Consider the following 25,655-nt stretch of genomic DNA (forward strand, 5'->3'; position numbering starts at 1 on the left):
ACTCCCTTCTTTCCTGCTTTTACTTAGTTAATTTATATTGTTTTGTACATCCTACATGTGCGGATAGCTCAAATGGCTTAAAACCCATGGCAAGCATCTCTTGTGCCTACAAACACAGTACACTGATCACCACAGCCAAGTAAGACAAAACAGAGCAAGTACTAGGAGTATTTGTAGTATCATTGGCCTGCCTGCTGCTTTGTGTCATTGCTGTGGAGTCCAGAGGAGATGGAAAGGATTAAATGTTGGTGGGGAACTTTCTTCTACAAGAAGATCTCTATTGGTTTCTTTTTCTGCTGCTTTGTGCAGCACTTCACCATCCTAAAAGGTTATTTTCTCACTTGTGTTTAATAGCTTAAGATCCTTAAGAACCTGGTATGATTTTATGCCACCTCCAAGTGAGCTGGTCTCAGACACTCAGTTTATTTACAGAGTGGTTTGCATTCACATGCACATATTTAGCATTTAAGTGAGCCTTATGCAGTTGCTAGGTATTTTTTAACCTTCTTACCAGCAACTGCATAAGGCTCACTTCCCAGCTAAATATCTGCATGTGAATGCAAACCACTATGGAAATAAAGTGAGTGTCTGAGACCAGCTCACATGCAGATATTTAGCTGGGAAGTGAGCCTTATGCAGTTGCTGGTATGAAGGTTAAACAATACCTAACAACTGCATAAGGCTCACTTCCCAGCTAAATATCTGCATGTGAATGCAAACCACTCTGGAAAGTGAGCCTTGTGCAGTTGCTAGGTATTTTTTAACCTTCATACTTTGCTTTCTTCTTCTTCTTCATCTTTCTGCTGTCTCCTGGTGACATCTTGTTTTCTGCATTTGATTCAGCTTAATCCAGATCTCCTGGTCTTATTAATAATAAAGACTCAGTCTTGGTAGTCTGTATGTCTAGTTCAGACATCTAAGCTGAAAACTTGTGCAGGCCTGCATGAGGAGGGCCGCATTGGACTTAGCCTTTTAAAGTGCACATTTCAGACGTGTAGTGTCTATTGCAAGCAGTGATGGGTAACCACTTCTTCACTTTTACTGCTGAACCTTTATGCTGCCTAGGGTATTTCAGGCATCTGGCACACACATCTGTTTATGAGCTGCATACCAGACAGATCAACATTCTAGACTGCCACTGTACTGCCTCTCAAATCAAACACAGCATATGACTCTGAGTTTGCTTGATAGCAATAAGAAAAAGACACCAGAACAGAAAAAGCTGTTACCCTGTTGCATGGGAAAAGAAAAGCATGAATGTTCTGTAAAGAAGTAAGCTGACAATGAGGTACAGATTGCCAGTTGCAGCATAAGACAAATTTTACAAGACAAGTACTGCTTTCAGAGTTAAGAATCTGATTGCATTTGTATTGTGTTGACCATAGCAAAAGATGATGAAATAGTACATAAAACAGAGCAACAGAGACGACATTTTGATGGGAATGTTTTTCTGAAGGACTTGCATTAAAAAGAGTATTCCACTGAAAGCACTGTATAAAAGACAGACTCATTTATTATTTTATTTATTTATTTATTTATTTGCAGTTTGCTAACTGGGAAAGTCCATTGAGCCAGAATGAGACTGTTTTCAATGGAGGCTTGAGGAGAAAAGCTCCATATACAATTATTACAAAAATAATATCAACAAAGTTAACAAGTACAGTACAATTTTCAGAAACTACTAAAGCACAGTAATATTGAAGACAGAATAATAACATTTGAGCAGCACAGTAATACAGAAGACAGAATAATAACATTTGAGGAAGGTGTAACATAGTATTGAATGAAATTAAAACATAAGTGTTTTGGAGTACATATGTATAATGTGGAGTGCAGGCATTTACGCACTCAAAGTTTCATGAGGTGAGAGGAAGGAAAAATTAGAGGAGGAGAGTAGAACAGTGAAAGGTGAATAGGTTGAGTTATGAGAAAGGAAAAAAGGGAGAGGGAGTGGAAACGAAATGAAGGGAATCAATAGGGTGAGTTATGAGAAAGGAGAAAAAAGGAAGGGGGAGCAGAAATGATATAGAGGGGTTCAGGTAGATTTCTATTTAGAAATCTGATAAGTTAAATAATAAGGATATTATCCATGGTAAAAGAAGCCATTAAAGAAGAGTGCACTTTAAATAAATTGGTAAAACGTGAGTAAACTAAGTAAAATGGTAAAACAACAGGAAACTAAAGAATTGTTCTGAAGAAGGCTGATCTGATAAATGTTAATGCTGCTTGCATTTTATAGCATCAGACTTGAGGCCATATGCAGAACCATTAACCACAAGCACATTAGTACAGGTAATGCCCAAGTCAAAGATTTCAGAATACATAAATTCCAGAAAGTGAGTAAATCTGTACTTCTGACTTTGATCACACAAAATATCATCAGTTAGCAATGGGATCATTTGTGAGGGCATAGACTGTCATCTTTTACAGCTTTATGTACATAGGTATAACCAATCAGTAGTAACACACCGTAAAAGTCTAAAATGTGGAAGATTCAGAATTCTTGTTTGGATATTTGCCTTCCCTGAAATTGTTATGCAGCAAATCACACCACATGATGTATTGTTTCGGTGGTGCTGTGAGCAGGTACAGCTCAAGAGTAAAAGGAAGTATTGCAACTCCCTCAAAATCCTGAGTGTTTTCTAATTCAGAATTTGGCTTATTGTTTAATGCTTGAAACTGTCATGGACAAGAGGTGTGATTTCATGGTATGTGCCACTGTTGCTAAGTAATATGTATAAAGCAGTTGGCATTAATAATGTATAGTAAATGTGCACTGCTGCCTTGGGTAATACCCATCACATGCAATGCCCAAATGGGAGTTACACTGACCATCTGCAGAACAGAGTTAACTCACTGGCTTTCCATTACCTTACTCATGTTGCTGCCAGTCCTGTGCTATCTTATGATCTTACATATACATTCACACACAAGGACATACACACATGTTTTTCAGGAAGGGTTAATGAAATTTCTGTAGTACCGTCACCACTCATTACATCACAGTAACATGCTGCCACCATTAAGACCAATTTGGCATGCCAATAATACCCAAAAACACAGTATTTATCCTTAAAATTGGACAGCTGTTAAATATGTTGTGTGGTAGCAATTTTCAAATGGTATATGTGAACAGATGAGATGCGTTCGGCTGTACACACATACCTTTGTACTAAAAGAAAACTAACAGCCACAATCTTCAGAAATGACATTAACTCAACTAAATCCTTTTGTTGGAAATATATACAATTAAAGAATGCATTTTGTAAAGTTAAATATACAAATATATGTACTCTTACACAATGAGATACTAGATAAATGAGCTTTAACACATGGGTAGCATATAAAAGATAGCTAGCAGCTTATCTGATCCCTTCATTGAAATCTATATACCTGTGGGATGTACATCTGTATGAACTACCCATCAAAATCATAACCTTTTTACTGAAAATAAACCAAGCAGGAGTATAGACAAAAAAAGGCAGTAGCAGGACTTGAGGGATTGAAAATTGACAAACGAAGCAACAGCCAGGGACCAGATAAATGGAAGCTGGTCTCCAGTAACTAATGGCAGCTTGGGTGGTCATTCAATTGCCATACATCCTCAAGTTCCCTTAAGAAGAAAATGTGTACATTTTAGGCTTCAGCTGGGCAAGGGAAGTAACTTCATCATGTTACACAATACAACCTGAACATTTTTTTTTAATATTGGTACCCATTCTGTAACTGGAGACCACTTACAGTATGCCACTTCTTTCATATATATTTATTGGAATCCCAAGCAATTAATTTGATTCTACTTGCAGAGAGAAGAAGAGGATATTATTCTAGAATTTGAGAGCCAGTAGAGACCAGTTTTGGGTTGCTGATATTTGTACAAGTTTGTAAAATGCATGAAAATGAAAATATTGATACTACAGGATCTGTTGCCATTGTTGCTGAGAGTTGCATACCTGATAACCTTGGAGAACAGGAGTACTTATTTGTGCATTCCCATTTACATAGGATACATGTTGCTCCTCAGAGTTCAAGGAGGATTCTCTTTTACTAGTTTATCTGATTGCTATTTAGCCTTTCTACTGTACCCTAGGTTTGTACCAAAGTATTAGTACCAGCGTTCAGAGATCTGAGGGTGAAGGGTGTGTACATGTACCTGTACCTGGACAACTGCCTAAGCCACACCTGCTTAGTTGAAGAGCTGAAAATGGCATTTCTGCCAAATGTGAACTTGATTAGATCACTGGAATTTGTCTGAACCTTTACATGACAGACTGCAACCTTTTCAAGAAAATGTCTTTAGGGCTATACTTGATATGAATAATTATTTCCATAGCAGAGGGTAAAAGTAATGTTGGACCTTTTTCAGATCTTGGAGCAAGAGACATTGACTTCAGGGACATTGTTGAAGTCTGTGGTCAACATTTCATCCTCCATACTAACAATCTCAAATGCCAGACTATGAGAAAAATTAGGGGAACTTGAAGTACATTGTGAACCAAATATCCCAGCTCTTGAAACATCTCCTGGTCTTGATATAAGCTGTAAAAAATGAGTTGCAATGGTGGCACAGTGTGGGATTTTGAATGCAGATTCTTAAGCAGAATAACTATAGGTATAAAAAATATTATATTCATAAAGTAGCTGAAAGTATTCTAAGAACTAAGCCAATATGAGAATGGAGAAAGGAGATTTTGCCAATAGGGACGACTGCAATTAGTGGTAGAGAGAATAGGCAAGAGGAGGCTGGAATTTATTGAAGAAAACTGGAAAAAGAACCAAGGTGTTGGGAGCAAATAACTAGAGATGGAAAGGTCTTAGAATTGTAAGAGGTCAAGAAGACATTTGGACTGCAGGCTAGAGACTGCCTTCCCTATCACAGATTGATATGAGTGTAGGCAAAGAGAAAGGGATGGGGAATCCAGATTGAAAGTCCTGCTCTGGTAGAGTTTTTAGTTGAATCTAGAACAGAAGCCGCTGTTAAAGGGATAATTAGTAGGACATATAACATAGTGCATGATAACTATAGGATTCAATCAGAGTAGGTTAGAAAAGAGTTGGAAGCGAGATTAGATAAGCAGATCACAAGGAAATAATGGGAGGACATACGTATGGCTTCCAGCTATGCAACAAAGTCTGTTAGATTTAGGGCGTTTGCTTGGAAGTGTTTGCATAGATATTTTTACACCCTAAGTAGACTCCATAGAAGGTTTCCTCAGGTAGATGGCAAATGTTGGAGGTGTGATGGGAAAAAAGTCGTAACTAGGAACATCTTTTGGGAGTATAATGATTTGGCAGACTTCAAAAATTCCCTACAGAGTACACTGTCAGAAATATTGGATGACCAAATGGATGTAACTAAGGAGTTGGTATATATGATCTGAATTGCCTAGACATAGTAAGACCTTGCTAAGCTCATGTCTGGTGACTGTCAAGTGTTAGAAATGGAAATTAAAGTCTAAACAAGTTGCATCTGAAGTATTAAGTATTGTAACAGAGATAAAAGAAATGAAAGTGGGATTTTTAGACAAAGGTTGGAGCAAATTACGTAGAAAAATGAAAATTGTGGGAACAATGCATGCAGAATAATGTTTTGGAGGAGGAGTGAGATTTAAGAGTAGGCAGTAATTGAGCAATTTATGTAGTGGTTAATTGATGATAGTTGTAAAAAAATCATATGCAATGTATAATGTTTTTATAACTAAGGACATGTTACTATGGTTTGTTCTTTTTTATGTAAATGTACATCTGCCTATGTCTTAAGTGGCAATTCAATAAAGGTGTTAACAAAGCCACCCTAATGGAATCCCAACATCAGGAAGTTGTATAACAAAAGGAAGAAAGTCATGGCAAAAATTAGGAAGTGCAATACCCAGCGGGTCCAAAACTCTCTCATCAGTCTAAACAAGCAAGCGGCAGAGGGCAGATCAAGTCTACCAAAGCTAAGTTTGAGGTAAAAATAGCCTCCAAAGCCAAGGACAGCCATAAGACTTTCATTAGCTATGTCATCAGTCTCAAAGACAGTATACAACAATGTGCAGGACTAATTGTAAATGGAGGTACCTATATTGAGACAGGAGATATAGCAGATCTACTGGCTGATGAAGTCAGCTCCAGTTTCACCCCCCCCCCCCCAGTTACCTCTTGGGAAATGCCATCAAACAAAATCTCCCAACTCTCAGTAGGTAACAGGTCCTCAACCAACTCTCCAAGGCCAAGAATACCACATTGATGCGACCCAATAATATCCCAAGATGCCTCGGTTTAATTTCTCCAAGTCTTTTGGGTTTCTAATACCACGATGGGAATGGACTCCCTTTCGTAATTCAGGGTATCATTAATGTTCACGAAATTAGCATTATTTCAATATTTTATGTTAGCCAAAAGTGCTCTTTGCGGCACCGACAGTGTGCCCAGAAATGACTCCTGCAGTTCATACAGAGTTCCATGTATTGGTAGCATATCTAAATGTGATTGCAAATTCTGTTTTTTTTTTTATTAGGTATGTTGCTCCTACCACTTTTGGAACTTTGTGGGTATCTTTCTTTCACATTGCTTTCATTTCTGCCTGCAAATCCTGGTATTTTAAGACGCTGTGTCCTTCTGTACATAAGACACTGTAATCATTGGGTGTAGCAATTTCAGTGAACCATGCTACATCTGTCTTTTTCTTGGCTTATTGTATCTAGTTTTCTAGAATTTTTTTAAACTGTTGGTAATGGATGATCTCATATGATGTAAACTTCATCATTCTCTTTAATGCTTTGTGGTTCATGTTTTCAGTGCTTCTCAACTATTTCAGTATTGTAGTGTTTGCACAATCCCCAATGCAACAGTCTTGCCATTATTGTGCCTTTCAGTATACAGGCCTTCTGTAGGCCTTTTGAAATACAGCGAAACAACAGTAATACAAGCCACCAGCATGTTGGTGACGATTTCAACTTCAGTAATCGAGGAGGACGTAATGGCTTTATGGCAAACCAAGCTGGGAGCAATGAAATGAATAACGGAAAGCATGGAAGGGCAACATTGCCACATCGGCCATTCATAATGAACGAATGGCTGGAGAATAATCGTAGACTGATAGGCAAATAAACTGTAAGTAATACCACTTACTTGGATAAACTGCAGAAGCTAGATTATGTACTTTTAAAAATTTTAAAAATGCAACTTGATAACGCTTATTTTAAAGAATGCCTTAAACAGAGACTGGCGCCTAAGGGTTTACATATGTGGTATTTCCCTACTGGACTTGTGCTTAATTCTAGCTTACATAAAGAACTTTTGACAATGTTTGACAGACATGGCTCTGATAACATGGACCTAGCTGTCAAACATAACGAGGAAGCTATTACCAAATTGATGACTGAAGCAACAGACCTTGACAAGAAAATAGTAGAGGATACGACCCACGAAAATAATGTGTTTGAATATAACCGTATTTTCAAGAGTATCGAACACCAAATTGACACCATCAAAGATAGTTAACTTAAAAAAAATAGTAAGGGACCGGACACAGTATAGGAACAACACTGCTTATCCTGAACCTCGTAAATCTCAGGCTTGGGGAAGTGGGTATAATTTCAATGAACTAAATACAACAATGAAGAGATTTTTTTAGACAACGTGGAGTACCCACCCCTAAGGAAGTCCGAGAGACTCAGGGACAGGTACAACAGGGAGACCCCTGTACAAGGGACATACCTGGAGAACAGGGGTCGAGGAGGTCATGTACCTTATCAGAGGGGCAATCGGAGAAGAGGCTATAGGGGCCGCAATTAAGGATGGAAGAGAATAGCAGTGATTCTTGCACTATATTGAAAAATACAAAAGGGGACTTTAATATATTTAATTTTTCATTGGTGAATATGAATGTGACTGACTGTGATTTGTTGTCCAAGGGTACGACTTTTGTACCCACTAAGGGATGTAATATATCTAATATATTAATTTATCTAAAATACTTTATAAGGAAACTAAATTTAAATGTTCTTTTCCAGTCTGTAGAATATGTTAGTAATCCCTTGCACATTTCCAGCACATTTAATCCACCCATACACCCCTCTTTAGAACTGTTCGAAAGACTATGTGAAATTGATATAAGAAACATCTCTAGAATTCCAGGCACCCCAAATTTGAGTAAGGAAGAACTAAAAGGTTTGAACAAGTTAAAGAATAGTAGGGATGTAAGATTCATAAAACCCGACAATGGCGGTGGTATGGTGGTGATGGATAATGTCAGTTATAATTTAAGGATGAAGACACTGTTGAGTGGGGATGTTTATAGGAAAATATTGAATGAATTAAATGCCACTTATAGGAGAATTAGGACAGAATTAAATGACTTATTTATTTAAGGGTCCATCTCCATAGAGGAGCTTAATTTCATGTTTATGGCTTATCCTAAGATTCCAGCCATTTTTGGTGTGCCCAAAATGCATAAAAGCCTGTCAAATCCCCCCATGCGACCTATCGTTGATGGAAGGGGTTCCATAACTTATCGTGTGGGAAAATTTTTAGACATCAAATTAACACCATTATTAGAAGATGAGACAAAGTTGTGTAAGGATTCATGGGACATTTTAGACAGGATTAATCATCTTGCATTTTCTGAGACAGGTTTTTTCATCACCATTGACATAAAAGACCTGTATACTGTGATACCCCACGACACAGGTTTAGAATGGATCTGTGAATTTGTAACAGATAGAGGTATTCCCCAACCTGCTATTAATATGTATGAACAACTATTAGACTTAGTACTTAAAAACAATTGTGATGTTCATCGTGTTTCACTGTTGCAGTCATTACTCTTGGGTTGTCCTGCTGGCAGGCTGCCCTCGGTCAGCCAGAATTCCAAAGTCTAGGTCCGGTGTCAGTTGCTGTCGCCTCTTCCCTGACGTCAGTCCGCCAGGGGTATAAAAGATGCAGCCGACACCATTTTCTTCAGTCTTTCTTGCCGCGCGGTGCCCGAAGCAAAAGCAGTTCGCAAGTGCCGGTTGGCCGGCTCCTGAGATTTTCAAATCCGAATTTCAGATCCGAAGTCTTCAATAAAGCTAAGTACCCCGTTGGGGAAACTTTCTCTTGCTCCGGACCGATGTCAGTAAAAGTTAACAATTGTATTTCTTGTGGGAAGCAAATACCTCATAAGGATTTTCACTCTTACTGTATTCCTTGCCTAGGCTCTGATCACAACTTTGCTAGTTGTCGGTTTTGTGCTAGATTTAACCAACGCAAGCGTCGGTTTGATTTTTCATTTCATTACTTTGGCCGTAGATTTAATTATATAATGCCGTCAGATCAGCCAACAACCGCAGTTTACAAAAAACGCAAGGAAAAGGATAGGTATCTGAGGTCCTAAACCGACGACGAAGTCCCTTCTAGGCCAGTCACCGGTTTGCCGGTTCTCAGTGAGGCGCTTTCGCAGCCCCTGGCGCCCGCTACCTCAGAGCCACAGGCCGCTTCCGACTCCCACGTGGAGCCGACTGGGCCTCTGGATACTCAAGGTATTGGACACTCGGAAATCATTCCCTCAGATGGGTCCGGAGCCGCTGAGCAGGCATCGGCTTCTGAGGGTGTCCTCAGACCTACACAACTATATATTAAGCCATCTTCAGCTTCAAAGACAAAGACTAAAGCAGCATTAAAGACAAAGAAACAAGTACAGCATTCTCCTACTCAGACTACCATGCCTAAAAAACAGATGCTCAAAATGGCCGAAGACCTAATTATTTAATCAGGGGTTCCCATCCCCCTCCTGATAAGAGGCCTAGGCAAGAGACCGAATATGATTCTTCTGATCAGGTTTCTGTTTCCTCTGATTCCTCTTCTGAACAGGATTACTCCATGCTTCCCTGTGAGGATTCTGATGCTGAAAAATCCATTCCTTCAGCCTCTCCTTCTGAGGATTATTCTTTTGGGAAAACCCTGCATACCATGAGGGAACATTTCCACTGGGAGAGCCAAGATTATTCTGAATCTAAGAAAAGGCTCTGAGGCTTTCTGCTACTTCCTCAGCACATACCCCTTGCTATTCCACCTGTTGTAGACATTGTAGATGATGTATTTTCAGAGTCCGGCCTATCCCCAGACTCTCTGCCCCCTGCACCTGCTAAGCCAGACAGATACTACAGGGTCCCGGATTCTCATAAATTCCTGTATAAAAACCCCGCTGCTGACCCAGAAACTATATCTCAGGGTCCCAAGGGAGTTAAAGCTTCCACTGCAAAAAACGCTGTCCCCTCTGATAGGGATTCCAGGGCTCTAAAAAGATGGGGGAAAAAAGTCTACACTTCTGCTACCCTGGCTGTAAGGGCCTTAAATTGTCAGTTTCATATGCTTAAATATCAGCAATATTTAATGTCACTGCTTAAACAGAAAATGTTGACAAATACTGAATATTCAGAGAACAAGGAATTGCAGGATTTATTGCATGCAGCTGAACAAGTTGGAAAGCATACTTTGCAATGTGGTTATGATTCATTGGAGGCCTCTTGCAGGGCCGCTGTTACAGGTTCTGTTATCAGAAGTCATGCTTGGTTAAAGGAACAAAATCTGCCTGATCATGTTAAAGCGAAACTATTAGATGCTCCATTACAGCATGATACTTTGTTTGGTACTAAAGCAGAAGAGGTGTTGAAAAAAATGGAGGATAAAGCAAAATCCATGCAGACAGTCAAGGATTTCTTACTGGTACAGCCACCCAGATTTAGCAGAAACTGGCCTTTTAAAAATTGGTCCTTTCCAGCGTCAGACAGACCACAAAGAGGCAGATACAGGTGTCCCAGAGGCAGAGCTCAGCCCCAAGGCACATACAGGCCTAAACAATGGGGTGCTCCTACCTCCAAAAGCGGAGAAGACAAATCGCAACCTTACAGGAAACAGTCCCAATGACTTTCCTCTATCAGATCCAAGCACTTTTCTTTTGGCAGCCCCCTTATGGGGAAAACTAGCACTTTTTTCATCAAATTGGCAAAGGATTACCCAAGACAAATGGGTCCTGAACATAGTGTCTCAAGGCTACAGGTTCCATTTCCACACTCTACCACGGTCAAAAGGTATGCCAGACCTGCCACACAATCAATGGGCAGAGGCACAAAAACAAATTACAGCCCTCATGGATATGAGGGCCATTCAGCAAGTACCACAACAAGAGCAGGGGCAAGGATTTTACTCCAGACTTTTCCTAGTACCCAGAAAGGACAAAACCTGGAGACCAATACTGGACCTGTCTATACTAAATACGTTTCTGGAAGTTCCAAAATTTAAGATGTTGACTCTACAGCAGCTACTGCCCATGCTGGGCAGGAAGGCTTGGCTCATAACTTTGGACCTAAAAGAGGCATACCTGCATGTCCCAATCAGATAATCTTGCAGAAGATACCTCAGATTCATAGCTGGTTCAATGCATTATCAATTCTCTGCAATGCCCTTTGGCTTATCTACTGCGCCCAGGGTCTTCACAAAATGCCGGGCACCAGCAATACCATTTTGCAGACAAAAAGGAATTCAAATATATCCCTACTTGGACGACTGCCTAATTCAAGCAGAGAACAAAGACATTCTTCTAAAGCATCTGGCGTTTGTAAAAAGATTACTAATTGGTCTAGGGTACACAGTAAATGAAAAGAAATCAAAACTAGTGCCCTCTCAAGAAATAATATTCCTGGGTGCAAGCCTAAATACAACTGCCCAGATGGCTCATCTCACGCCAGACAAACAAAAGCATCTGACTACTTACTTCAAGAAATTGGCAACACAAACCCACTTATCTGCAAGGAAAATCCCGCAGGCCTTGGGTTTCATGGCATCTTGTATTCTATTAATTCCATATGCCAGGAAATTTATATGAGGAAACTTACAATGGTACCTAAAAAGTGTTTGGACTCAGCATTGCCACAGACTGGAGACAGTAATTACACTCATTCCCTGCCTACAACAGGAGTTTCGATGGTGGGCAGAAGCCTGTCACCACAACAAGGGTCTGCCATTCAGTTTACCCACAGCCAAACATACACTGACAACGGATGCATCAGATTATGCCTGGGGAACCCATATGGCAGGAAAATGTATTCAGGACACATGGCCTGCAAACCAGATGCATCTTCACATCAATTAAAAAGAGATGCTAACTGTTCAAAATGCCCTGACAGCTTTCAAGGACCTGCTTCATCCAGGACAGTTACTGATAAAGACAGACAACACTACGGTCATGTGGTACATAAACAAGCAGGGAGGTACACATTCCTGCCCCCTATGCAGACAAGCAATGACCTTATGGGACACAGCATTGGCTTTTCAAATTCACCTGCAAGCACAATTCCTGCCAGGAAAAACATATACTCTGGCAGACAAACTTAGCAGAAACCTCATGGATCCCCATGAATGGAAACTGGATCCACAAGTCTTCAGCATGATAATAAGGAAATGGGGATGCCCAGACATAGATCTATTTGCCTCCCCTCACAACTGCCAATTGCAGAGATTTTGCACAAGGATTTATCACAAGCAAGCATGGAAAGTGGACGCCCTATCCTTCAGCTGAAAAAATCTAACGGTATATGCTTTTCCCCTACTGCCTCTCCTTCCCAGGGTACTCCTAAAGGTCAGACAAGAGAAGCCAAAAATGATACTGATTGCACCAGACTGGCCACACCAGCACTGGTACCCAATCCTAAAGAGCTTGTCTCAAGGTCCAGCTTGGATATTGCCTCATACTTCTCACTTGCTGACCCAACAAAACAATCAGATCCTGCACAGCCAACTCAGGACCTTAAATCTGGCAGCATGGTGGATAATGTAACCATTCAGAACACTCCTCTTTCAAAAGCTGTTATGGATGTTATCTTGGAGGCCAGGAGGCCCAACACCAGAAAATCTTATGCAGAAAAATGGAAGAGATTCTGTGCTTGGAACCAGGAACAAGGCATTGACATGTGTGTACCAAATATCCCTCAGATTTTACAATACCTAACTGAGATGCTGAACAAAGGCCTTTCCTTCTCATCAGTTAAGATTCATGCTTCTGCCATTTCAGCCCATTACAACACGGAACCACCTATTTTTTCTCATCCTTTAATAAGGCAGTACCTCAGAGGGACCAAAAACATTAGGCCTCCAAGGAGAGCAACAATTCCGGCCTGGAACCTCAATTATGTTCTGGAAAAACTCACACTGCCTCCTTTTGAGCCAGCGTCAATAGCAGATATGAAAATTCTTATCCTGGAAAACAGCTCTGCTCCTAGCAATAACCTCTGCAAGGCGGGCCTCGGAGTTACAAGCACTCATGGCTGTGGAACCTTTCATCATTTTTCATCCAGATAGAGTTTCTTTGAGGACAAACCCTACATTTATGCCTAAGGTGTTGTCCAGTGTGGCCCTTAACCAAACCATTCATTTGCCAACCTTTTATCCTAATTCACAGAACAAGGGTGAGAAAATTCTGCATTCTTTGGACATACACAGGCAGTTATGCTTGTACTTGGACAGAACTAAAGCTTTCAGAAAGACTGAGCAACTTTTAGTGTCATATGCTGCAGGATCACAAGGAAAGGCTATCTCAGAACAGACTATTTCAAAGTGGATAGGCCATTGCATCCGTTTCTGCTATTTGCAACATGGCAAATCAGTGCCTAAGGGCATTAGGCCTCATTCCACCAGAGCAGCAGCCACTTCAGCAGCCTTCCTCAGAGGAGTACCAACCAAAGATATCTTAGAGGCTGCAACTTGGAGTTCAGTGCACACCTTCACAAAGCACTACCACTTACCTCTTCACTCTAAGTCCAGAGCAGGTTTTGCCACTGAAGTCCTGCAGGGCCTCATAGCCTCTCCTAATCCTATTTAGCCCAGCCACCCTTCCTCAGCTTTGGGATTCAACCCAAGAGTAATGACTGCAACAGTGAAACACGATGAACATAGTACAGTTGTGTACCTCCCTTAAATGTAGATGTTCGAGTGTATTCACTGTTGCAGTCCAGGTTACCCACTCACCATCCCCCTTTTCTTTGCTAGGACTTATCTGCACTTCTCTATCCTATACAACCTATTTGGTGTATTTGCTTGTAGATGAAGAAAATGTTATTTTTGTGCATGCATTTTTATTGGCATATTTTTCAGCCTACCAATTTGGGGGCACCTGACATCTGGGTCAAGAAAAAACTGAAGAAAATGACGTCGGCTGCATCTTTTATACCCCTGGCGCACTGACGTCAGAGAAGAAGCGACAGCAACCGACGCCAGACCTAGACTTTGGAATTCTGGCCGACCGAGGGCAGCCTGCCAGCAGGACAACCCAAGAGTAATGACTGCAACAATGAATACACTCGAACATCTACATTTATGGTAGGTACACAACTTTACTTTCTATTTGAAATCGAGTATTATATTCAGGCAGAGGGTGTAGCCATGGGTTTGCCATGTGGAGGTCTATATGCCAACATAGTCATGGTGTAGTGGGAGAAAAAATATTTATTTGAGCCATCATTTTACTCCAACTGCAAGATGTACATTCGAATTTTGGACGATATTTTTATTTTTTGGGATGGATCTTTTGAGAAGATAGGTGACTTTTTGGCTTATATTAATAATTCAACTTCCTTTTTAAAGTTTACACAGTGCGTTGATCAAAATGAGATAACGTATTTAGATGTAAAATTAACTAAAGATTATCAATCTAGGAAGTTTATGTCACAAATATTTCAAAAGGAGACATATTCTAATAGCTTTTTGCATTTCAGCAACTCTCACCCCTATAAACAGAAAAGAGCAGTGGTAAAGGGGCAGTTTGTGAGAGCTGCTCGAATGGTCTCAAGTTTCTACGCATTCTTAATTGAATGTGATTTATTAAAAAAATATGTTTTTAAAGAGGGAATATCCTTTTAATTTGGTTAATGATGTAATGCTGGAGGGTATCAACAAAAGAGAAAGAGGTCACTTCAAGGCAGTCCTGTCCCAAAATGAAGTTAATTTAACAAGTAATGTACATAGCATGGACCTAATTGATGTGCAGCCCAACAAAGGGAATAATGGGGTCAAATGAATGTTTTGGAGCAGAGTATGAGATAAAACATGGTAAATTTCAATCTGCTTGTATTAACAACTTACAATACGGCTAGCAGACAGATAGCAGATATCATACAGAAAAATTGGGTGATTGTAACTTCCTGTAATGATATTCAGAAGTCCATTGATGTGAAACCTACCATAGTGTATAGGAAAGGGCAATGCTTGAAAAATATTCTAGAATCAAAAATTACTGGCCATAAATCAGGCCATATGACTAAATGTGGTATGTGTAGTTATTGTAGTTACATTTTGGAGGGTTCATCTTTTGTTATAAATGGGGTGACTGTACACTTAAACAAGAAATGTACATGCCAGACAGAGAAAGTAGTGTATTGTGCTTGTTGTATGACATGTCCCGTTTTCTATATAGGGAAAACGGAAAGAAAATTTAAATGCCGCATTTACGAACATATAAGACATTAACGCGTTGGCCAGACATTGTAACGGATTTCCTGGGCATACATTTAAGTTTACCATAATAGAGGTGTTACATCTTGATCCAAGAGGCGGCCCTTGGCCATTGCAACTTGAAAGACAGGAAGCATTATGGCAATTAAGAACAAATGCAACTCAATGGCATGTCTTTTAAAATAAAAGGCATTGGAAAGATGAATGAGTTGCTGCCAAAATTCTATATGTGAATTTTTATTAGGAATATAATGAGGTTTTTATGTTCAAATATAATTATTTTGAATAACTTGGGGTGTTTAATTTTATTTAACAATTTTATGTAACGAGAAGTGAGTTAGTATATAAACATTATATCATATGTAAAAAACTGTCCTTTTGGTAACGATTTTGTCACTATGAAAAAGTAAGCTAGTGTTATTTTAACATCATTATATGCACTAAGTTTCTATTGGATGAAAAAGGTGGGCAGGGGATATTTAAATAATGTATGATGTGCTGTTTACTATCTTGATAAAGTCTCTGAATGGTCAGAGACGAAAGCGCTTTTGAAAATATTGGATTTTAAACTTTTTAGCACATTTGTATACTTGGATTTTACAGTCTTACTAAGGTGAATTAAAGAGCAGCTTGTACTTTCCAGAGCCTTGGACTTTGATTACTGAATTTTTTCTTTGCAGCACCCACAATGTGCCCAGAATGACTCATGCAGCTCGTACAGAGCTATATGTATTGGTAACATATCTAAATGTGATTCTAAATTCTTTTTTTTATTAGATTTGTTGCTCCTACCACTGTAGGAACTTTCTGTGTATCTTTCTTCCACATTGCTTTCATTTCTGCCTGCAAATCGTGGTATTGTAAAACTTTGTGTCCCTCTGTATGTAAGACACTGTAATCACTGGGTATAGCAATTTCAGGGATCAATGCTACTTCTGTCTTTTTTCCCCTGGCCTACTATGTCTAGTTTTCTAGCATTTTTTTAACTGTTGGTAATGGATGAGCCCATGTGATATAACTTCATCATTCTCTGTAATGCTTTGTGGTTCATGTTTCTAGTGCTTCTCAACTACTTCCGTATTGTAGTGTTTGCACAATCCCCAATGCAACAGTCTTGCCATTATTGTGCCTTTCAGTGTACAGGCCTTCTGCCATGAGTATGTCACACCCAGCAACAAGATGTGCAACTTCTTTTCAGCTCTTTTCTACAGAACCTCCATTTGTCTTTTTCTCTCATATGTTCAATGGACTTCATAAACCAATGTGTACGTAGTCCACTGTCCTGAGCCACATTTATTAACTTTTCGTCTTTTGGTTTCAGTTCATCTCTCCTTGACCATTCCTATGTCAAATCCTATTTGACATGAGGTTGTTCCTCGAGATCTCTATACTTGCCACAATATTTATGCCTTTTAAACATTCTTTCCTTCTCATCTGATCCTATTTTGTATAGTCTTTCTTTTGTTTTTTGGCACATTCAGTTGCTGTCTGATTTTTATCAACTTTTGATATGATTTCCATTCCCACTTGGTATTGATATGCTGCTGCTAAACTGAGCAGAGAAGTCATCTTAGATTTCTTTTCCTCATGTTTTAAAACTTTCACTATGTTTGGATCTGGTGAGGTTAGCAGATATGTATGCAGTCCCACAACTGCAGATATGTGCATGTTGTAATTTTCAAGGAGTCCCACACCTCCATCAGAACAAGGAATATATATATTTATATATCATTTAATAAGAATAAAGCATTTTTTTCTTGTTTTCTTGTCTAATTGATCCAATACCTTTGGGGCCAGTCAATTACCACAAAACTGTAAGAACACGAAGAGCAAATCAGTGTATAGCCTGGACTTTATTCCTATATGTCAAGGCAGTTTTCAGTAGTAGTTTTGGTCTTCTAAAGTATTCCTTAATGAATTCTGTTCACATTTGCACATGTTTTATTGCTGATCCTTCATCAATTCCCAAATATTTATACAATCTCTCCTCAAAATTCATTATATCACATTCTCGTCCCAAATTGATATTTCCTGCTTTAAATGTTGCTTTATCAAGACCAAATGTCATCATTATATCATCTGAGAAAGTTTTAACCTCTTGCAGTTGTGCTTTCAACATCTTATCTGATGAAGTATACAGTTTTAAGTCATCCACAAGTAGATGAAAAGTCTTAAAACAAGGTTGTCAAAATAGCAGCAGTGACAAAGAATCCCCCTGGAATATCCCCCTTTGAAGTTTTACCCATGGGGTAATAATTTCTCCTTTGTCATGGCGTACCTGTAAACTGATTTCCCACTGTTTCATGGTTGCTGTAATGTAATTGGCGTCATTCGCCCTGCTAGACAGGGGCCCAGGGAAGTAAATATTGTGGGATGAAATAGCCAGGGAATTGTTATGGCTAGACTTGTACAGGCCCTAGGGCTGATAGCTTAGTACCAACCTATGAACCTATAATATAGGGTGTATCTTATATGTGCATAAGTATTCCTTTAGCCATGAATGTGGGATGCTGACAAACGGTTTTTCATAATGTATTCATGCCATACTTAAATTCTTCCTCTTTTTGTGGTTCTCTGTTATGGTTTTATTTAGCAAGAAATTATCCTTTGCTCTGCATGACTTTCATTTGTTCTATTGCCATAAATACATTTTTTTCTAAATGGCTATAAACTCTTTCAGAATCAATTTCAGTATGTAATTTATATATAGTTGGAAGGCAAGTTATTGGTCTATAGTTTTCTATGATGGCTTGCAGGTCCACTGTTAAGGAGGCATATAGGTTGGCTTCTGTTCAAGCGGTGCATACAATTAATTCTTACTTAGAGCTAAATCTTTGTACAAAGATGTTAATGCCTTTAGCCAAAAGTTAGGTACTCCATTGGGCCCATTGTTTTCCATGTAGGAACTTTTCTTAATTTTATTTCAGTTTCTCTGGCTGTTACTTCATCCCATTTCATATCCTCTGTATTAGAACTCCGTACTGTTTCTTTTAATTTTAATATCCATTCATCATCTTTATTATGTTCCACAGGGTCTTCATAAATATTCCTTCAAAATGTGTCTATTCTTTTTTTTTTTTTTTTGATAGTGCTTTTATTACTTTGCTTTGTTTCCAGTTTCTCTATAAACCTTTTTGGTCATCAGTGAATTGCTCATTTTGTACTTTTCTATTGTATTCATCTGCATATCTTCCAATTTTTCTGCCTGCACTGATATTTTCAGTTTATTATTTGTGTGGTGTATGATAGGTTCTGGTCTGTTTTGATACTGTGTATTGCTTTTTGTAAGACTTTATTTGTTATTAATTTAGCTACACCATAGTATAGCTATTTTTTTTTCTGTTACATCACAAAAATTTCTCTTAATAGTCCTAATTAATGTCCTTATCTATTTTACCAAACATCTACTGTTTGGGGTCTTATTCCTTCTCTGTATTATGTTTCTTTCTTTGATCTTAATATGTCTATTCACCTCTATTAAGTCAAGCAGCTCTTCCCTTAGATCATTTTTTTCTAGACTGAGAGCACCTTCTTTGCCCTTCATTTCCTATTAGCATTGTACAGAAAGTTCCAGAATATCTTCCTCTGGCATATCCTCTTCTGATTCACCTTGCTTCATCTGCATCTGCTTAATATAGGAACTCGTTCCATCACTTCACAGCATTGCCTGCATCAGAGGTGCCACTATTTCCTGCTCCTTCCATCACTGTGCAACTTCAACTCAGCTTTTGTACTTGTTTCATACAGAAGGATCCAGAGCATCACCATATGGCAAGTCTTGGGTGCTTCCCACTTCAACTGTTTCTCGTTAATCTGTGGACTCATTCCATCATACTGTGGTATTACCTATATTGGCTTTTCTACTCAAAATCCTTTACCTCCCAAATATCTATAACTTCATTTATTTGTTTAACTTCCTTACTAATCCTTTTCTACTTTCATTTTTTATTTTCTTATTTTTTGTATTGTGAAAATGTCCATATCCATGTGCCTTTGCGTTTATTTTTATTCAAATATGTTTGGTGCTGCTTTTTTGAATAATTTTGCATAATTATTGCACCATACCAGATCGCTTTTCTTTCCCTATGTACACACTTCTTCTTCAGATATCTTCCATTACACTTGCTGTCCCTTAATCTAGGGACTCATTGGTTCATTCTGTGACATTATATGTGCTGGATTTTCTAAACTAAATCCAATTTCTAACTGTAGCTGGATGTATTTGCCTGTATTTCTCTTTGAATATCTTTAGAGCTGCTTTTTGTACTGATTAGTTTGGCTTTCTCCTTATGTAAATAGCATATCAGATATCTTTTTTCTTTCCAATGTCTTGTTTTTTATACCTTTTAAAAATCTCTGTGTTTTTGTTCTTTATATTTTTGCACTTTCTCTGCACTTCCTTCTTCCAGGTAGCCCAAAGTTTATTTGTCTATGTAGTGTTTTTCATGGATCTGTTGTTTTATTGAATGCAAGTTTTTATTTTAAGCTTTTGACAGGACATATTTTGCCTCCTAAATAGCATGAAACATGAACTATCAAGACCATTTGAGTCACTATTTAACCAAAGCCTCCAGACAGGCTTTGTGCCATATGAATGGAGAACTGCATCTTTCATCCCTCTATACAAGGAAAGAATTATCATGGAAATGATTAATGATGATATAGAAAATCTTCAGACTCTGGATCCAACCTAGTTTGGTTTCATTAAGGGCAGATCATGCATTCTTACTCTGGTGGACTTCCTTGAGAAAGTCACCAAAGCAGTGGATAAGGGCAGAACAGTGTATACTGCCTAACTTGACTTGGTCAGTACATTTGATACAATACTCCATGCAAGCATTGTAGACAAACTCAAGGAATTGGATATTAACCCCTATGTCACCTTCTGGATAGTTAGGAGACCCTTAGATAGGACCCAGGAATTTAGGGTAGGGAAATCCATCTCTACAAAGAGGCTGGTCATGAGTAGAGTCCCTCAGGGCCTTCTCTGAAGTCAAGGCCAACGTCAAGGCCCTCTGGATAACCATGTTTGCAGACTATTGAAAATTGTGGGCAGTGAAAGAATTCCCCCAAGATACTAATATCCACCAAGAAAGGCTGACTCAGACAAATAACAGATGACAGAGCTTTGGTCTAAAGCTCAATGCCATAAATGTATAATAGTGTAATCTGAGAAGTCCGCTACCACTGGGATCCACCTCATTGATAACACACCCCTGAGAGTACAGCCAGTAGTCAGAGATTTGAGAAAACACGTTGACAGTAGTCTGCCCTTTGACCATCGTGTGTCTACACTGATGTGGAAATCATTCTGAGTTGCACAACTCTTATGCATGGGTATAGCATCTAGGTCCAAAGAAGTCATGTCTCTGCTGCATTTGGTCCTCATCAGACCAGCCTTGGCGTACAGTGTCCTCTTCGGTTGTACCAGTCCAGGAACATGCAACATCTCAAACATCCAAAGAGGTTCCACACAAAAAGGATACAGGATGTCAACAAAATATCCTGCATAGATTGCCTCAAAGTCCTGTCCCTGTAGTCAGTCTCCTACAAACTATTGAGGGATGACGTATGCTTGGCATACAAGACTTCCCTGGATCCTGCTGTGTGCATAATTGCGAAAGAAATATAATCAGAATTACTTGATCTAGGAAATTAAACTTTACTTGTGACATAAATAGTAAACATTGGAGGGACAGATATGTATCTCAGAGACTACCCCTTCCCTGGGACAGGCTTCCCATCCGTGTGAAGCAGTGTTCTTCCTTTAACCCAGTTCAAGTATAGCTTGGATCATTGGATGGGGAATCAGAAATTCAACCTTGTCTGGCATCTATGTCTGTAATGGACAGAGGCAGCCTGCAAATACTTGTCCACCCAAGCCCTAGCCTACACAGACCTCTTAAAATAATCTTAAGGTACCTAAACTTGTCATATACATTTGGGATGCATGACTAGGCTTATGGCCCCTGTGGTCATTAGTCTAGTATAGCTATGAACCTATGCTGTGCATTGGGGTTCCTATTAGATGTCGAAGACGCATAATTTTGAATGTGTCTTCACTGAACTTAAAATAACGAAAACTGAAAACAGCGAAGGGGCATATGAGCGATTTCTTTCCTTGGGAAAGAAATCGCTTGCCCACCTCCGGTAGTTTGCTGTTTTGTAAACTGTAGTGCAATCTCAAAGTTGGTATATTTAGTTAGGTGGGGTGTGGGGGGCACAGTCCCCCACGTTGGGGGGTGTGGGGGCTAAAGCCACCCACTTTGTTTTGTGTGTAGTGATATATATATATATATATATATATATATATATATATATATATATATATATATATATATATATATATATATATTTTTTTTTGGACAAGCAATTTCTTTCCCAGGGAAAGAAATCGCTCATATGTAGTTTTGCTGTTTTCATTTTTCATTTGTATGGGTTCAATGAAGATGCATTCAAAGTAATGCATCTTCGATGTTGTGATATAGACCCATGCATTGGGTAGGTAACTGGTCATCTTACAAAATCCATGCAGTTAGAGTTGTAGGTGCTACTTCTGAAAGCAAAAAAACTTACCAGTGGTTTACCACAAGACACAGTGTTGGGCCCTCACTTATTTGGCATCAATTTCTCAGAGCTTCAGGCCTCCAGTCCTGGCCTATGATTGTCTGTTTTTGCTGATGAGTGTAGTTTGGGTGGTTATTCTCTCTTCCACTGACTCACAATTGTTTCAACTTGTTAGATCATGTTAACAGTTGGTGCAAGGAAAATGGTCTCAAATTAAACGAGAGAAAATGTTGTCATTTTGGCAAACAAAACATTTTTAAATACCACAGGTGACACATCGCTCCAATCAGGCAGTGTTGTAGGGGATCTGTGCACTCTTTTTGATAATTCCTTATTGTTTGAGCTTCGTGTTTCCACATTAGTTTGAAAAGCCTTCTGTCTGGTTCTTTTAATTTCCAAAAGCATCTCCACTAGATCCAGCGAAGTCTTAATTCCCCCTTTACTTATATATTGTCAAACCCATTTTTGAATATAATGTACCTTTTGGGATGTATTTGTCTAAACATATAACTGAACTTAAGCCTTATCAGGGCCGTCAGCCCTATTTCTCTTCTCAGTCTCTTATAGACTCCTCCTTGAAGATCTGTCTAGTCTTTTGAGCCAGGAAAGATCCAACCCTCTTTGACCTCCTCAATGATACTTGCAAATACCTGGTTAAAGGAACTCAGACTACCTCACTAGATAAATAGGATATTTTGGCACGATAGAGTCATATACCAAAATATCCCTTTCCCCTGGAACAACTTCCACTACTTGTTAAACAGACTAGTACCTTTGCTGACTTCAGGGTAAACCTAAATAATTTTATTTATTTATTTAACATTTGTTTACTAGGAAAGTCTGGCTTGGAATGGGGCCAATTGTTAACAGAGGCCTGGGGAGAAATGCTACAGATGCATATCTTTGAAACGTGGGAGGAAACCGGAGCACCTGGAGGAAACCAACACGAACACAGGGAGGACATGCAGACTCCACACAGAAGGCACTCCAGCCGAGAATTGAACTGGAGAACCATTGGTATAAGGTGACAACGCTACTGCTGCACCACTGCGCCATCCAATAATTGGATGGACAGCCACAAAGTCTCCCCCATTCTAGCTTGTCTTGCCTTCCTGGATGCAGGGAACTTTTGAAATTCTGGCTTGTAATGGCTTGCAGACTGATGACTTGGTACTTATGAACATATGAAGCAGCTGTAAGATGCAGATATTCTCGTATGCCTCTTTTATTAGTGCTGATTTCACAGTTTATATCTTTAGTAGTTTTGAGATGCCATATTTATTTTGTTTGCAACTGAATACTATACCAGTATTAAACAATTAAAATATTTACTGTTCACAATTTACCTTAAATATTTACTATGCACAATTTATCTTATGTTCTCCATTTGGATTCCTTTGTATAGGTGATATTGCTGGACTTTATGACTCCCAAAGTACTGACCAGTCAGAGCAGCTTGCTTCAGGAATTGTGACGCGTATTACCCAGAAGTCCATTACTGTGGCATTTGATGAATCCCATGATGGGTTAAACCTGGATAAAGAGATATCCTATACAATACTGAAATTAGCAAATGATGTTACTTACAAGAGACTCAAAAAGTAAGTAATTTAAAAAAGTTTTTATGAAGTCCATTAACCAGGTGACATTGATAGTTAATCTTTTATGAATGCCAGGTTGTCACTCAGTCATCATTAGGGATACTGGCATTATCAGGAAACTGATACACCCTTGCAACTGTTGCCTGTATCTGTTCCATGTTAATAATATAATCTAACAGTACACTGTAGATTAATATGGATATGAGCTGCTGACAGACTCCAGTCTGTAGTCCTGGGGCTGATTCATACTGTATTCAGTGCAATCCAGTGTAACTTTTGGCAACTGCAAGAAGGTGGTACTTATTCTCATAGTTTTACCAGTTAACAAACAAACAGATAATTTAATATGTATGTAAAATAGGTGAATAATTTTGGTTAGTTGGAGCAACAGTGTGACATTACATGCCATTAAACTCTAGCATGTTTAATAATGCATTCCAGATTGCATTCTTTTTCTTATAACTTCAGAAGGTGATTTGTGTGTGTGGTCATTTACTGGTAAATGTAGATAGGGGTGATAAAGGGACATGAATACTACATTGAGTGTGCAAGTTTCCTAAATGTAGGACCTTCTCTTCATCTCTGAGTATAGTACCTTTTTTTCTCCACAGTTTGGTTGCAATAGGAAACCTTTCTGTTGACATTTGTATTTAATGCTAGTAAGAATGTAAGTACATAGTGCGTGTAACTAACTGACTGCTTCATAACTTTACTGCCTGTTTCTAATAATGCATCATGTCCTTTAGGCAGGTTTAGTATGACACTTTGGACAGACTAAGATTTGTGATTGTTTGCAGTTCAGTTTATAAAACTTGTACAGGTAAGCCAGCATTAGAACAGAGACTCATGAAGATCATCTACTTGTTTTATCTTGAACTGTAGCTGCACCTCTCCTTAACAATCTCTTTCCAGACTAAAAATAAAGCTCCTTAGAGTTCTTCTCTTGACTTGTATGTTACCAGTTTCAACAACAAGCTATATCAGGGCTTTATTGTTCTTTCATTTAAAAAGTGCTTCATTAGTCAGATATAAGTATCTGAGCAGCTTTTTGCACCCTTGCATTCTTCTTCATTTTGACTTCTGTTTTTGTACCACCTCCATACAGCCTCTTTTCAGTTCAGAAAATTCACGTTCCCACTCTATGTTTTCTCTATACTGTACATGCGCAGTGCTTTGATACTTCCACCCCTTCTGAGCTGAGTAAAAGGTAGCTGTGGGCATAAGTCCTTCAGAGCTTTCTTACTGCAGAAGATAGCACTCCTCTGAGCACTCCTCTGCAGGCTTTCAAGGATCAATGGTCTTCTTGTGGTGTTCCTTTCCTAGGCAGATATGTTCTCTTTGGAGAAAAAACTTCCCATATTATTTTTAATGTTCAAATTTACTTTCCTATTGAGGAAAGTGTGTTTTAAGCTAGGGGATATATTTTTATTAATTGTCATACTGTCCAGTACTATTAACGGGGAGTGCACTTTTGTGCTTGACAGTTTAAAAGTGAATTTATACATTGTAAAACCATGTTTTTTCTGTGGAATTTAAGGTTTCATTAAAGGTGTTAACTAAAACTAACTAAAAACTTGGAGTGCTATACAAAACAAAGTCATACCTAACTCCACAGGTCCTACTACTTCTAACACTTCTTTGTGCAATCCCATAACATTCAAAAATACACCTAAGCAAACTTTAGAAGTTTTGTAACAAAATAGCTAAATTCACTACAAACCTTCATAATAAAACATGCCACCTCATACCACTTCAGAAGTTGCATTGGCTAGAGCTCCAAAAAATCCTCAGTGTCTGAGAACCACACACAGCATCCTAATGATGATTGCTGGCCGTGTGTTGGTTTAATCTTATCAGCAGATACAGGCTACCTAGACAACTTTAAATACAAAATATAAGTCAAGTACCTGCTACCAGCTCTGATAATCTTGGTGGGGACACCCTATACTCAATACATGTAGCAAAGTTATATAATTATTTTCCCCTGATCTGAGAACAGAAACAAGCAAACAAAAAGCC

The 25,655-nt window shown here is 38.8% G+C and overlaps 1 protein-coding gene across 1 annotated transcript in view; it reads left to right on the forward strand.

Annotated features, from left to right (window-relative positions):
• The window catches only part of IGHMBP2 (immunoglobulin mu DNA binding protein 2), a 751,785-nt gene that overhangs the window by 89,053 nt on the left and 637,077 nt on the right, over positions 1-25,655 (forward strand). Inside the window, exon 4 of the mRNA XM_044067302.1 lies at positions 23,441-23,636. Coding sequence (XP_043923237.1) covers positions 23,441-23,636 — 196 coding nt within the window. The remainder of the gene's footprint in view (positions 1-23,440; positions 23,637-25,655) is intronic.

Source organism: Protopterus annectens, chromosome 3.part1, assembly GCF_019279795.1.
Source record: "Protopterus annectens isolate FY-2018-M chromosome 3.part1, PAN1.0, whole genome shotgun sequence".
Classification (NCBI taxonomy): domain Eukaryota; kingdom Metazoa; phylum Chordata; order Ceratodontiformes; family Protopteridae; genus Protopterus; species Protopterus annectens.